Source organism: Delphinapterus leucas, chromosome 2, assembly GCF_059928025.1.
Source record: "Delphinapterus leucas isolate spDelLeu-1000000601 "Yukka" chromosome 2, BTC_Dleu_Yukka2, whole genome shotgun sequence".
In the NCBI taxonomy this organism is placed as follows: domain Eukaryota; kingdom Metazoa; phylum Chordata; class Mammalia; order Artiodactyla; family Monodontidae; genus Delphinapterus; species Delphinapterus leucas.
Genome location: NC_143130.1, coordinates 176,695,789 through 176,710,579, shown reverse-complemented (window position 1 = coordinate 176,710,579; position 14,791 = coordinate 176,695,789). Strand labels below are relative to the sequence as shown.

General features: G+C 42.6%; 1 protein-coding gene across 1 annotated transcript in view; it reads right to left on the bottom strand.

Annotated features, from left to right (window-relative positions):
* The window catches only part of YY1 (YY1 transcription factor), a 30,627-nt gene that overhangs the window by 5,540 nt on the left and 10,296 nt on the right, over nucleotides 1-14,791 (bottom strand). The window contains exons 2-4 of the mRNA XM_022576092.3: nucleotides 10,527-10,689; nucleotides 2,378-2,438; nucleotides 500-658 (exon numbers count right to left, since the gene is read on the bottom strand). Coding sequence (XP_022431800.1) covers nucleotides 500-658; nucleotides 2,378-2,438; nucleotides 10,527-10,689 — 383 coding nt within the window. The remainder of the gene's footprint in view (nucleotides 1-499; nucleotides 659-2,377; nucleotides 2,439-10,526; nucleotides 10,690-14,791) is intronic.

The following is a 14,791-nucleotide window of genomic DNA, read 5'->3' as shown; positions in this document are numbered from 1 at the left end:
AGAGACAAACGGTTAGGAAGGTTTCTGGTGTCAAGTATCAAAAAGAACCATGTTAGATTTACCAGCTGCACTGCTAATTCGTTCACTTGTTCATGGGCTTCTAAAAACAAGGCAATAAACACTATTTTCAAGGTTACTCTCTTACAGCAAAAATTTTAGAAGTTCCCTGTCAATTAGCAGTTCAATATACTATAAAAAATAAGTTAACTACAGCAAGTAAATTGCTTTAATCCCGCAGTGAACACATGAGAACTTCTGTTTTAGGCTTGCTCTCGAGCAATCCCGTGTTTCTCCTGACGTCAAGTACACTCCAGAAACACCTCGATACATCCCGTCTCTGGTACCACACAGATCACACGCAGCGGAGGCGAGAGCTGGGGCAGCCCCCCGAGTGAGTCACCAGGACCCCACTGTGGCCTCTCTGAGCGGCGTCTCTCCAGCAGGCTGCCGCCCTGCCTACACCTGCGGGGACAGCGGAGGGGAGGAGGGCTGGCTCTACCTGAAAGGGCTTCTCTCCAGTATGAACCAGTTGGTGTCGTTTTAGTTTTGAGCTCTCAACAAAAGCTTTGCCACACTCTGCACAGACGTGGACTCTGGGGCCGTGGGTGTGCAGATGTTTTCTCATGGCAGAGTTATCCCTGAACATCTTTGTGCAGCCCTTGGAACAGAGAGAGAAGCTTAGTGGTTCACACTGCAAACTGTTACAAACGATTCTACCGCCTGACAGCCTTCACTGACACAATACAACGACCCTCCCAACCTCCCCACATACATTTTACTTCATATTACAGTAGAAATATTATTTACGACAAAAAAACCAAAAAAACAGCTGAAAAAGGCCTTAACATGTAATGCAAACTTCTGTTTTACAGTGAGGAAACTGAGGCTTAGAGACGTCTTTAAGTAGACTTGCCCAAGGTCACGCTACTAGTAGGAGCCAGGCTGGGAGTAGAACCCAGACACCCTGGCTGCCGGCTACACCACGGCCGCCTCACCCGGCTACGCCCCCAGATGAAGTAACAGAAGCACTGAGAGAAACGGAGTTAAGATGACGGCAGTCCACCACTACCTTTGGTGGGCCCCGTATTCTGTGCTGCAAGAATGGGCTGTCATTCTCCATCGCCTACTGTTCCCTCTTCTCTCTTTGCCTCTTTCCCCTTCTTGACAGAGAAAGAAGCAAGAGGGTCTCCAAGGAATGGCAACTACAGAAGAAATTTATTTTGTGAGACACTAGGAAAAGAAGCAGGTAAACTGATACCAGAGCAGGGGGGGAGGTAGATGGGTAGGCGATGCTCGGGAGAAGCATGTCCTGCACCATTTCTTCTGCAGTTGTTTGCCCAATAATGGAGTGAATGGGGAAATGATCAGACAGCAGGACAGAAGGACAGCACGAGTCAACACTGCACAGCTTCGCAGGCAAGGGGGGTGGGGGGGGAGGGGGTGGGGCACCACAGATTTTTCACCTTGACCCCTAGGCTGAGTTTCCATCCAGAAAATGGAATTGGAAAAAAAAAAATCTTTCTGGAAAAGAAGTACAGAGAGAAGCTAGAGAAAAGACGAGCACTTAAGGCATAACTGTTTTCAAATGCTTATTAGTATTTGGCCTCAACAGAAATGCTTTTACATATCAAAATTTCCACAGCAAGAACATTAAAAAAAGAGACAAAAAGAACTTATGGGTGCACAGCCATCAGAGGTGAGACCATGAAAGTAAATTTATCCTTCTCCAATTGTTGTTGTTGTCTTTTTAAATTTTTTACTCCATTCAAAATCTCTCCCCTCCTGTTTTTCTGTACCACCTACTTGATACTTTATTTTCACCTCCAATTAAGTTTAAAACAGACCCAATCAATATCTCAAAGTACTTTTTAGGCTATCAATAAAGACTAATAAATAGCCACATTTGAAAACAATTAAGTACTCCCTAGCAACACACAATTAACAGGGTAAATTAAAATTGTGAAGGAAATGATGAAGTCTTATTAGGGTCACTTCAGCAACATCCAAAATGATTTCCAAATTTCCATAAGGAGCCCACAGTCCCATAAAGGTCCATGGGTGAGGCACAACCCAATGTCTTAAGACTGACTTGTTTAACAATCCAAAAAGAATAAAATCCTAACAGTATATTCAGTACACAGTGATAATAAAAACACTGGCACCCTACAGTAACCCCATTTGATGGTACTTAAATTTAAGTGGCCTTTATGGAACAACAATACTTACATCACAAAATACAGTCTCTTGAATTTAGAAACCAGATTATAGTTCCTCACTGAATCTCCATTATGAAGATGGAAATAAAAAGTGCGATTTCTTATAAGCTCTCTAAAACTTCATTCACAGTAATGAACACTTTCCCCCTAGCATTACTTACTTTATGAGGGCAAGCTATTGTTCTTGGAGCATCATCTTCTTTAATTTTTCTTGGCTTCATTCTTACCAAAGGGGGGGGAAAAAAAAGAGAGAGAGGTTTGTAGGAATGGGTAGACTCATCTGGCATAAATCATATAGTCCCTAAAATGCTTTCCCTATAGGTACAAAAACTAAGATTACAACATGCTTCCGTGAAGGGGAAGGGATGAGAAAACTCACATTCTCCGAGGACCTGCGACCGTGAAGAAGCACTCTTCCAACCTACAGGTAAGTGTTCTCAAGCACAAACAGGACGAGTGGCTGCCTGTGGTCTCGCAGCTAATAAGCTGGTGCAGCTCAGGATGGCACTGTGAGCTGTATGATTTAAGTATCTGCTCTTTTCCCCAAACTCTTTAAAAAATAAAAAAGACCAACAGCCCCAAAACCACAGATGAAACTCCTAGCGGGAGCAAAGTGAGGTATCCAAAAGCAGCTGCTGTGATAGTACGGGTGCTTTAAAAAAGGAAGATATGGGAGGGGGGTCTTAAAACTATATGTCCTATACAACTGCTTAAAAAAGGGGGGGTTGTCCACCTTATACTGACAGAAATGATCTTTATAACAGACTCTTTTTAAAAAAGGGTACAGAAAAGTCCTTTTAAACAGAGAATTATTTATATACATATATGTATAATAGCTCTAGAAGGAGTGAGTACTGGTTACTCTGGGGAGGAGCCCCTAGGGACTGGCGGGAACACCCCCAAACCTTTTCACACTGTTTAATTTTTATCATACTATTAGTTTTGGTGTTGGTGGTGATGGGAGGGAGATTATAGTTTTGACCACTTGGGCAGTCAGGGAGAGCCCTGCTTGTGGAGTTACTACCCAGAGCTTGCTTATTTGGTAACTTACCTACCTGCTATTTTCACTGAACCAACCTTTGGTCTTTTGTCAAAACTTTCTCTCCAAAACTCCCTAAAGATCTGTGTGTGGTAGAGGGTGAGAAATTAAGAGTTCCTAGAAAAACTAGAAAAAAAGATTTAAAATCTCTGAAACCGATGTTCTTGTCCCTAGTTTTGCCATCTCACACTCCTGTATGAGGATGCATATTTAATACACAACTAAGCTGATGCTCCCTGAGAGCAGGCTCACTTACCACCCCTCTTTTACTATGAAAGACTGCTGCTGTCGTCTTGAAGGGAGCAAAGGCCCTAACAGTATCATCCTTCTTCACTCTTGATCTGAGAAAAGGATTCCCTGAGGCTCCTTACTTTATAAAACCTGAACTCATGAAATCACCTCCTTAAACTTTCCACATCCTGGATGAGCAGAGGTGAAACAATTCATCTGGTACCTATAACTTATCTCTAAGGAGTTTGTTCAAGACAGTACAAATTTCCTACTTGGAATTCTAAGAGAACGTTTTCAGTCTGGTATCCTCCCCAGTCCAACCGTGTAGGTACTTGTTCTTTCTTGTACTTGGAAGATTACCACATCAGTTAGCAAACATTTTCTAAGTGCCTGCTGTGTACAGGGCTCTGAACTAGCCTATGTTACCTTAAATAGAGTTTGGGTCTGAGTTCACAAAACCAGGTACGACAAAAATTTGGTGCCACTGCGCCACCTGGAGGTTATAATAACAGAGTCTGAAAAATAAGTGATTCATACGACAGGGTTCTACACCAATCAAATGTTAATAATAAGAACTGTATATTAAGAACCAAGCTTCAATCTTCCCAATTAAGGTGTTTACTCTTTGATGATTCCACTCAAATGCTGTCCTGGCTGTGAAGATAACTACATGATTGTCCAAATTCATAGAATGGTACTAACCTAAAAGAGGTGAATTTTACTGTATGCAAATTATCTCAAAAACAAAAAACTCTGACTTTAAAAACACATTCACTGGGTTGACAAATGCGTCGTACTGACAACCTTTTTCCCCTCTTCCACCCGCCTTAGGGTTTGAACGTGGGGACAGTGGCAGTGAAATGCCTATGACCGTAGGATAGGTGTGGCCCAGTTACCTACGAGTATCCCCAGACCTCACAAATTTTCTTAAATTCATTCCTAGGAACTTAATTTTTTTTTATCATGGAAAATTTCAAATATACACAAAAGTAAAGAGAACAGTCCTATGTGCCATTCACCCAACTCTTGATTCATTTTTTGAATGTTATTAAGTGGCATTTCTTCTTAAAATGTCATTTTTAAAATGTGTGCTAATATTTAGCAATATACTTAATTTTAGAATTAGAGTTTAAAACGCATCTGGGCAAACACCCTTGGACTCGAGGAGGAAGTGGAGGTATTTAATTGCAGCCACTCTTAAGCTCTTGTTCACTTCAGAGTGGCAAGTGAGGCAGTATACGCAGGTACCTTTTACATTATATTCGAATGCAAACACTAAAAAGGGCATTTTCCAAACAAGTGTGCCTAGATTGAAAGTGTTCTGTTTTGTGAGTAAAGACTAAAATTAAAATCTTTGTGGCAACAATTGGTACATAAACCTACAAAATAAAAAATATATATATATTTGAAATCCTAAAAAAGAGAGTAATTTTTTAAAAAGACTAAAATTATATACTACTACTTAGAATACCTTCTTGACCCACCCAAACTAGTCAGTCACAAGCAACCAAGATACGAGTTTCTCATTGACTGAGAAGCTTACAAAGCTCTTGGACCCGGAGACGATGACAAGAGCGTTAGCATCGTGAGCGAGGTGGAATGGGATGTGTGACTGGGTGCCGGCTTCAACCAGCTGCACGACCTTGAGCAAATCACTTAACTTCTCAGCCTCAGTTTTTTATTCTGTAAAAAGGTATTAATGCTACCTATTTAGAGCTGTGGAAATTAAGAGATGATGCACGTTAAGCTCTTGAGAAATGACGGCTATTATTACCGCCAACCTGTGCTAAATGGGCCGAGGCAAAACTGAGTTCATTCCTTAAAAAAATGCCAGTTGTATTTAACAGCCCAGAAGGTACTGGTGGCTCCAAACCACCATTGTCAAATAAAGGACTGAGAGACTGAGAAAGAACTGCACAGGTAACGTGGAAAGGCCCCTCCATGTATTAGAAATGATATGGAGGAGCCAGGTAGGCAACAGAAGTTTCCCGTTCAATTAAAAATAGAGACTATGTGCCCTATGACGTGACTGCTGATTTTACACTCTGCCATTCTGCATACATTGTAAAGGCTGGACACCAGTACCACAAACTGCAGGAATTTCCTGGACAATTTTCAGCAGGGCGTTATGTAAACCAGAAGTTCTGACTAAGTTAAATCTGTAAATGTCCCAGAAGCCAAGATGAAACATTTCTGAAGAAGTGATTCTTGAATGAAAATAAGCAGCTTAGCCGACTCCAGACTGGAACCAGCTGTGCTGACGGGACAGAAGGCCCTGTGTAATAGCGCTGCCATCTGCAAGCACCGTTCACCTCCCTTCTTTGTGTTGCCTAAGGCAAATGAGCCAAAGTTTGTTCAAGGGGTTCTCTCTTAGTGTACGTTCATGTGATATTGAGGGGTTTTATGGCATTTCAGCTCCACCATCACACTTCATCTTTATATCAAACCAGTGAAAAAGCCTCAGGGTGGGTAGTGAACCACAACAACAAACCACCACCAACTCGGGACTGATCGAACCCCTTGTTATTCTGATCTTCCTGCACAGAAGGTTTCCAAAGGGCTAAGTTTAGTTAATGAAAAATGCACAAAATTTAATCAGGGAACAGAGTTCTCTAGGTCCCACCCACTGACCAATTTTTGAAGTATTTACTAAAAACACATTTCAAGAAAGAACAAAATCACCATAGTCCCACATCCACAATACCATGACTTTCAAATAAGTCATTATTTCTTATACCTGTTCACACACACTAAGTGATTTACTAAGCGGTCTAGGCTCAGTGCAGCAGGAACCTGAACATTCTTTGGTCAGTTCCAAGTCCAGTCTAGAATCCTACCATGCCAGTACATGGAGGGGAGGGGAAAGCAACTAACATGCCACCTTAAGATGAGAACTGAGTCACAGGGTGGAGGTGGATGAAAAGAGGAGGCCAGGAGAACAAGTTCTGTGCTTTTTTTTTTTTTTGCGGTACGCGGCCCTCTCACTGTTGTGGCCTCTCCCGTTGTGGAGCACAGGCTCCAGACGCGCAGGCTCAGCGGCCATGGCTCACGGGCCCAGCCGCTCTGCGGCATGTGGGATCTTCCCGGACCGGGGCACGAACCCGTGTCCGCTGCATCGGCAGGCGGACTCTCAACCACTGCGCCACCAGGAAAGTCCTTCTGTGCATTTTTATAAGCCAAGAAGATATGGCCCCCAACAGTTTGAAACTTGGCGCTTCTTTGTCAACAGCTTTGAGACCCAGTCACCATTCTGGGGTCTCTGGAAAGTCCTATTCACAGCTGTTACATTGTCAAAATGTGAAGCCCTAACAGAATAGGGCATTCCAGGCTCAACTATTTCTTACCACCACTGCCCAATTAGAGAGATTTATTTGGTTTTACTCATCTTTTCAAGAGATACTATGGAAAATGGGGATGAGAATGAGCCCAACCTCACAACTGCCCAAATCCTGTACCTTTACTTTGTACATGTTGTCAAGGGGAGCAAGATTACATTCTATTCTGTATACAAAATGGAATCTTTAACAGGCTGATTATAAAAGATAATAAACACACACTATATTCAGGTAATTACATAAGTAATGCTTACTAAAGAATTTAACTGTGTGCTAGGATCATATTTCATGCTCTGCAAGTCCAATACAGTAGAGCTTCAGTTACCAAGGAGAGAATTTTCCTAGAGTCGAGTCAAATGAGTGTTCTCTCTTTAAATATTGTCAAAATTATGCCCCATTTTTAGGCCATGGTTTTCTTAACCCTGCCACGCTTGTCATGGACTTTCTATCTTCTCTTCTTTAGAAGACTCTTTCCCATACTACCAAGATCTTCTAGCTCCTTGGTCATTCTATCCACTACTGAATGAAATGGACTTTTCTTGAAGAAATTCTTACAACCCACTGACTTCCTATTCTAAACTGAACAAGTTTTCCAGCCTGTTGCACAGCAGTCTTCTTGATTTTCTGTTCACTGTATTCTTTAGGAAGTCTTCCCTTTGATGTTCATCCTCATTATACTGGAGCACACCCTCAAGTAACCTCTTCAGAAAGGATGCATGCAACATAAAACGAATCCTTAGGTGTCTAAAACTGTCATTGTTTTGCCCTTGTGTTGGACTGATAGCTTTGCTGGATCAAGAATTCTGTTTACAATAATTTTCCTCAGAAATCTCAGAACACTGCTCCTTTGTCTTCTAATTATCTATTGCTGTTGAAGAAAATTCTCATTCAGGTTTAATTATCATCCTCTTGTAGACCTATCTTTTCTCCCTGGAAGCTTTTAGCGACATGTGCCTGAGTTTAGAGCTGAAACATCCTGGAGTTTCTGTTCAGAAAACTGGGGACAAGCTTTAAGATTGCTGCCCCAATTCTCCAGCAAGGGGAACAACGCTAAGGGTCACCAACACCTAATTACTTCTACTGCTCACTACCCATGGGCCCCACCTCTCTGCAAAACCTTGCCTCAGCCCTCTGCTCCTCCACCAGAATTACTTCACAATATATTATTTAGAGAAATATTTATTCTTCCCTCTCTTGGCCCTTCTGGAAACTCTACTGGCTCTTGGAATGCTGTACTTACCTTTTTCTTTTCTCTTCTTTTCTTTTTTGGCCGCACCCCACAGCATGTGGGATCTTATTAGCTCCCTAACCAGGGAGGTGCAGTGGAACCTGTGCCCCCTGCGGTGGAAGCACGGACTCTTAACCACTACACTGCCAGGGGAAGTCCACTGTACTTATTTTCTTAAGTCTGAATGATCCTTTGGCTCTGTCACTGGTTCTGAATACAAGGGCCTTCCCAAGACTTTACTCTTTTCTCTCCAAAACCTCCTACTGCCCCCCGCCAAGAGCTTATTTACAGAACACTCTCATGCTCTTAGCTGGCCCCCATCAGACGGCTCTAGCCCTAACTTACTTCCTGAATCCACCTCAAGTCCAGCACGGATGTCTCTTCAGCATCTAAAACCAAACACTGCATACTCTGAACCCCACACCAGCACCCTCTCCCAATTTCCCTGTCACCTATGGAGCAAAGCTTTTAATGTGCATTTTAAAAAAATTAATGTGCATTTGCCCCTCCCTCTAGACATACAGCCAAACTGTCTCTGTCTTCCACTGTCTCCTGTCATCTCTGTCACATTTACTCACATTTACATAGTCTGACCGCCACCCACCACAATTCTGGCTCAGGCCTTCATGAGCTCTTGTTCAACTGGTTTCTCCCGCTTCCTGGGTGTCCCTGCACCCATCCAGCCTGGATACAGCTGAAAAGTAATTCTCTCAGATTAAATCTCTGATCATACAACCCCTTCTCTACTGCTCAAAAACCTTCACCAGCTGTCTACTGCATACTAAAGAGCCCGTATCTTGGCCCAGTATTCACAGGCTCTAATGATCTGGTTTACGTTTACCTAAACCCAGTCATTTCCCTGTAAGCACCCTAATTCACAGCCAAACTTGACTACTTCTGTTTCCTGAATATATACTGGATAGTGAATGCGTATTCTGTGTTCATGTTGTTCTGGCATGGAGGCCCCACCATGAAAGACCCATCCACCTGTCAGAACTCTATGTTCTTCAAGGCCCAAATCAAACGCTGGCCCCTCCACAAAGCCCTCCTTGATTCCCGTGTTCCAGCTCTCTATCGATGGGATAGCAGCCCATATACCCCAATAAATCCGAGTACCATAAGGAAGATGTGACTAACTTTAGGAACACATGACAACATTAAACACAGGTATGATATTTGGCTCAATCTGTCCAAAAACTCTTGACCTCACTGCAAACTATGTACCCTACAGATTCCATTTTTATTTGTACTTCTGGTGGGGAGGGGAGCAGGGCAGTTAATATTCAATTCACATATCTGTATTTAAAATACAAACAGCAATAAAAGCTGGAACACGGTGTCATTAACAAAAGGATAGGGCCTTAAGTTTTTTAAAGCCATGATAAATCAGAACTAAATTAATGTTTATATTCCTTATAACTACAGTTTCACTGGAAAGGAGAAAAGGGTACAGACCCTTTTATCAAAGCACGATGGTATTCTTATACCCACGTGACGTGTGGAGAAACTGAGGCTCCAAATGGCCAGAGGCCGCCCAGCTTGTTGTTGGCAGGCTGGGAGGAACCAGGACACCCCAGGGTCTCCAGCTCTTCCCTACTCTGCTCTCAAGAGAGGGGGGCGGAAAGAAAAGGTGCTCCACTCTGTTAGACAGGACAGGAGAGCACAAAGATTTCTTTCTTACTGATTCTGTCTTTGCCTCAATTTCCTGGGCTGTTCCAGGTTCCATTCAACCTCAAGTAGGGAAAAGGAGTATACTTCCTACTCTAGATTTTATTAGTTCATTTCATTTTATTCAGAATTTTACATCTGTGTGGGTTTTTTCACATCCTTATAAAAACTGCCAAACTATACTAGAAAATAAGGTAAAAAGGGGCCAAGGTTTCTATAGGAATCTGGCTGGTTTCAGGCAAAACAAATAAACAACCATTGGGTTCAGACCTTCCTTCCTGCTCCTCACCTTGGAGAGTCAGGCACAGGGTCCTGGCCCTAAATATTTGATCTCTTCCTGTCATGCCAGCTTAAATCAACAAAACACCGGGAGCCTAACTGATGACCTGCTGAAATTGGAACTGAAGTCCTTTCCAGCGGTCAGCTGTACAAATCCAGTACAGACCCAGGCCTCCAGCAGCTTCAGACCAGGACAATACACGCAAATTTAAAATGTATACAAAGAGGCCAGGAGGCAGTGTAAAGATCCATTTCCAAACAAATTAAGTGCAATTTTATTTATTCACAAGCAACATCAATTACAGAATTAAAGAGGAGGTATTTGCTTCATCTTATTCAAATCTAAAATGGTGCCAGTTACATTCATAGCATAGTTACCACTGAAAATAAAAACCAACTGCTTTTGTTTTCAGAAGCTTCCCTAGAGCAAGAATACAAACCACTATTGTAACTTCGGCACCAATAAACACAGCTGGCAACACTCAAGTACCTTCTTTAACTAAAAGAAAGGAAAAGTTCTTATAACTTACCTAGCAAATTCTGCTAGTTGTTTGGGATCTGAGAGATCAATGCCAGGTATCCCTCCAGGAGGAAGTTTCTTTCCTGTCATATACTCTGAATAATCGGGAGGTGAGTTCTCTCCAATGATCTGTTCTTCAACCACCGTCTCATGGTCAATATCTTTTTTTTCATCTGAAAAACATCATAAGATGGATCGTCTTAGCTGAGTAAAGAAGTATACGTAAGCAAACACATTTTTAAAACCATAAAAAATGCTTTCCTTAGCAGCTTCTTAAATGGGTAATTTATAGCCATTACCTCTTAACCACCCAGTCTTTCTCCTCAATCTCTTAAAACCCTGTTTCTGCTTGAAGGTCACCAAAATCCTCAATGCCGAAGTCAACAACCTTTCCCTCACTGTTCCTTCTTAGCCTAGTGGGAAGCGTTGGCCATTACTGTCCTCAGCGTCCACTTTTCCCGGTTCTACGCCCACTTCTCTAACCGGCGGCTTATTTTCAGCTTCCTTGCTTCTCCTCCTACCACTTCTCAGAGTTCTGCTTTCTGTCCACCACACACACTTCCTGTTAACCAGCAACTCTGCAACGCTGACTCAGATCTGATTTTCTAGCCTTCACCTCTTAGCTAGCCTCTTGCCTACCGCTCCAGCCTCCTCATTCTTCACTCTTCTCCCCTCACTCTTAGCTCCAGCTATATTGGCCTTTTAAGTTCCTCCAAGGTACCATGGCCCATCCACCCTAACCTCATGGCCTTTACCCGTGCAATTTTTATTGACTACGATGTGTACTCATAGCTGTGTGATTTCTGTCACCCACTCCCACTAGACTGTAAACTCCACGAAGACAGGGATGTTTGTCCGTTTTGATCCCCATGTATCCCGTATCCCTAGAGCCTTGCTCTGAGTCGGCATGTAGGTTGGTCCTCAATAAATATGCGTTCAGGGACTTCCCTGGTGATCCAGTGGTAAAGAATCCACTTTCGAATGCAAGGGACAGGGGTTCGATCCCTGGTTGGGGAACTAAGATCCCACATGCCTCGGGGCAACTAAGCCCACAGACCTCTCAACCACTGACCTTGTGTGCCTCAATGAGAGAGCCCGTGTGCCACAACTAGAGAGGGAAAATCCACACGCCACAACTAGAGAGAAGCCCCCGCGCGGCGGCAGAAGATCCCGCATGCCTCAACAAAGACCCCGCGTGCCACAACTGAGACCCGACGCAGCCGAAGAAATGAAGAAAAATAAAATAAATAAATAAATAAAATATGTGTTCAAAGAATGTAGGAGAGCTCTACTTAAATGTTCTACTACCATCACAAATCCAACAGGTTAAAAAAAAAGAAAAGAAAAGGAATACTGACCCCCACAATGAGTCTCCTATATTCTAGACACCAAATACTGTTGACCATTCTGGGTCCTATGCTGTCTGGTCTCATTTTACCATATCTAGTATTTTATTTCTCCTTTGCACATGCCCTCTATATTCCAACCAGTCTGTTTTTCACACAGGTTAATTCAGAAGTGCTTGGAAGGAAATATTCAATAAGAATAAGGAGCTTCTCCCTCTGCTCTTTCTCATCACCTCTCTCCAAACCCAGCCTACCCTCTGGAGTCTAGCTCAAATCCTCTAAGGGCTGGCTGATTCCATCGCTCCAACCTCAGATTCTTACCTTTGAATTCCTGGATTATTTCTGAATAATAACATTGGTGAACTCTAAATCATGCTGTTTTGAACTTTTGTTGGCCTTGTCTCTCAAACTAGAGTGAAGCGCCCAGAGACCAAAACCAGTCTTCTACTACTTTGGTGACTAAAGCAGAAAATAGAATGCTTCAAAACTCTCAATGCTAACTGAAAATTTCTGCTTCTCCATCAAATTGCTTCACAATGAAAAGCACAGAATACAACAGTTTTAAACTTTAAATGCTTCTCCTTTCCCACCGCTCTTCACTTTAGGGAACATTATAGGTCATTACAAGGAACCACAGAATGTAATAGCAGCTGACATGTTATTGAATGTTTCTGGGAAGGCACTATTTTAATCACTGCACATATTACCCTATAAGGTGGGCAAATTAGCAAGTTCATTTCACAGAAGAGAAAGCTGAGACACAGAGAGGTTACGTAACTTGCTCAGGGTTAAGCAGTTAGTAGGCGACAGGGGTGAACTCTAAGACCTGAGCGCTTTACTGTTAGGGTCAGCCGCCTCTTGTTTGGAACTAGAAAGAGCCTGATAATATAACCCAGGTTACCCGTTTTATAAGAAAATCTCGCTGGATGCATTAATAAAAAAGAAGAGGAAATGTGGTTACTAATCACGAGTTACAAAGCTGGGATTCCGCACTGTAACCAGATTCTTTCATTTCTTTTTTCAGGGCTGTGATAATTCCTTTACCCTCTGATCGCTCCAGCCTAGGCACAACTACTACCACATCAACTTTCTAGTGGTATCGAAATAAACTGGTGGTTAGGGAGGCTATTTTTCTTCACCGAAACTATTTTTATTCTCACAGTGAAGACACATTCTTGTTGGTATCTTTCTAATAAATACAAGAATGATGGCAAGGTTGAGAATCACTGCTGCTCTGAGCAAGCCACTGATAAGGATTATGTCTCAAGTGTGCTGGGGCAGAAACAAAGCTGAACTCTTGGCATAAAGGAATCACAGGCTCAACCATTCCTTGTATTAGTTCAACACGTAATAACTGAGGGCCTCCTGTGAGCCTGGCACTGATCTAGGCAGCAGAAACAAAACCAGGTCTCTGCCCTCATGGGACTTACACTCTGGCGAGGGAAGTGGTCTCAGTCGGTTCAGGCTGCTACAGCAAAAATACTCTAGACTGGGTGGCTTAAACAGAAATGTATTCCGTACAGTCCTGGAGATCAAGGTGCCAGCCCATTGAAACCCTTCTTCCTGGTTCCCAGGCATCAGATGTCTTCTTGTTGTATCCTTACATACACATCATTTCTCATCACATTACATAGCTTCTGTCTCTTATTATAAGAGCACTAACCCCATCCATGAGGGCTTTACAACCTAATAACTTTCCAAAGGCCCCACCCTCCAAATACCATTGCATCAGGGATTAGGGCTTCAACGTATGAATTCTGGGGTGACACAAACTGAAGTCGAATGAGGAAATACTTCTTGAGGATCAGTTCTTAGTTCCAACATTCAAGAATATAAAACACCCAGAAAACAATCAAATGATTAAGAATCAGAATACATGGGACTTCCCTGGTAGCACAGTGGTTAAGAATCCGCCTGCCAATGCAGGGGACAAGGGTTCAAGCCCTGGTCCAGGAAGATCCCACATGCCACAGAGCAAATAAGCCCACGTGCCACAACTACAGAAGCCGGTGCGCCTAGAACCCGTGCTCTGCGACAAGAGAAGCACCGCAATGAGAAGCCCGCGCACCGCACTGAAGAGTAGCCCCCACTCGCTGTAACTAGAGAAAGCCTACGTGCAGCAATGAAGACCCAATGCAGCCAAAAATAAATAAATAAAATAAATAAATTTATTTTAAAAAACAAAACAGGTTAGATTCAAGTTTTATTGTGGAGAAGGAATGAACATGGCTGGGTGATGAATCAGACGGGTTGGGGGGGGTGGAAGAGGGATGTCAAGTATGCCATCTCAGTTTCTTGTTTGTGTTTCCTGGAGGACACTGGTGTCATTAGCTAAGATGGAAAATGGGGGAAGAGACAACCTGCAGGAGAGGATCTGGAATCCCACTTTGGTTTGGCTCCACTGGCTAACTGTGCGACACCTAGTGGACAGACCTCAAGGAGGTAAGAAATAGCTACGTACTGGGGACAAAAAGAAATCTAGGTTGGAGAGAAATATAATGGGAATCACTGGCATACAAACTGCATTTAAAGCTGCAGAAATATATCTTATCTATAAAAAAAATATAGGAAGAGAAAAGGCTCAGAACCAAAAGCTGTGTAATTCCAATACTGAGAGAATCAGGAGGACTTTGCAAAGGAGACTAAAGAGATGTGTTCAGATAGAGAGAAAACTACCTTTGTCTAATGAGAATCTTAATCAGTGACACACCAAGTGAAAGTGGCACACAGTGAAAGCAATCTGTCCTGAAGTACACACAATAAGTGCATGATCTGTACATCATTTTAAAAACCGTAACTAAACTGATTAAAAATCAGTCTGGTTTTGATTATCACTATATACCTGCACTTTGAAAACAATGTCAACGATACAATACTCTTTCCTTAAAAAAAAAAATAAAAAAAACTTTTGTTGGTCTAAATTCTAAAT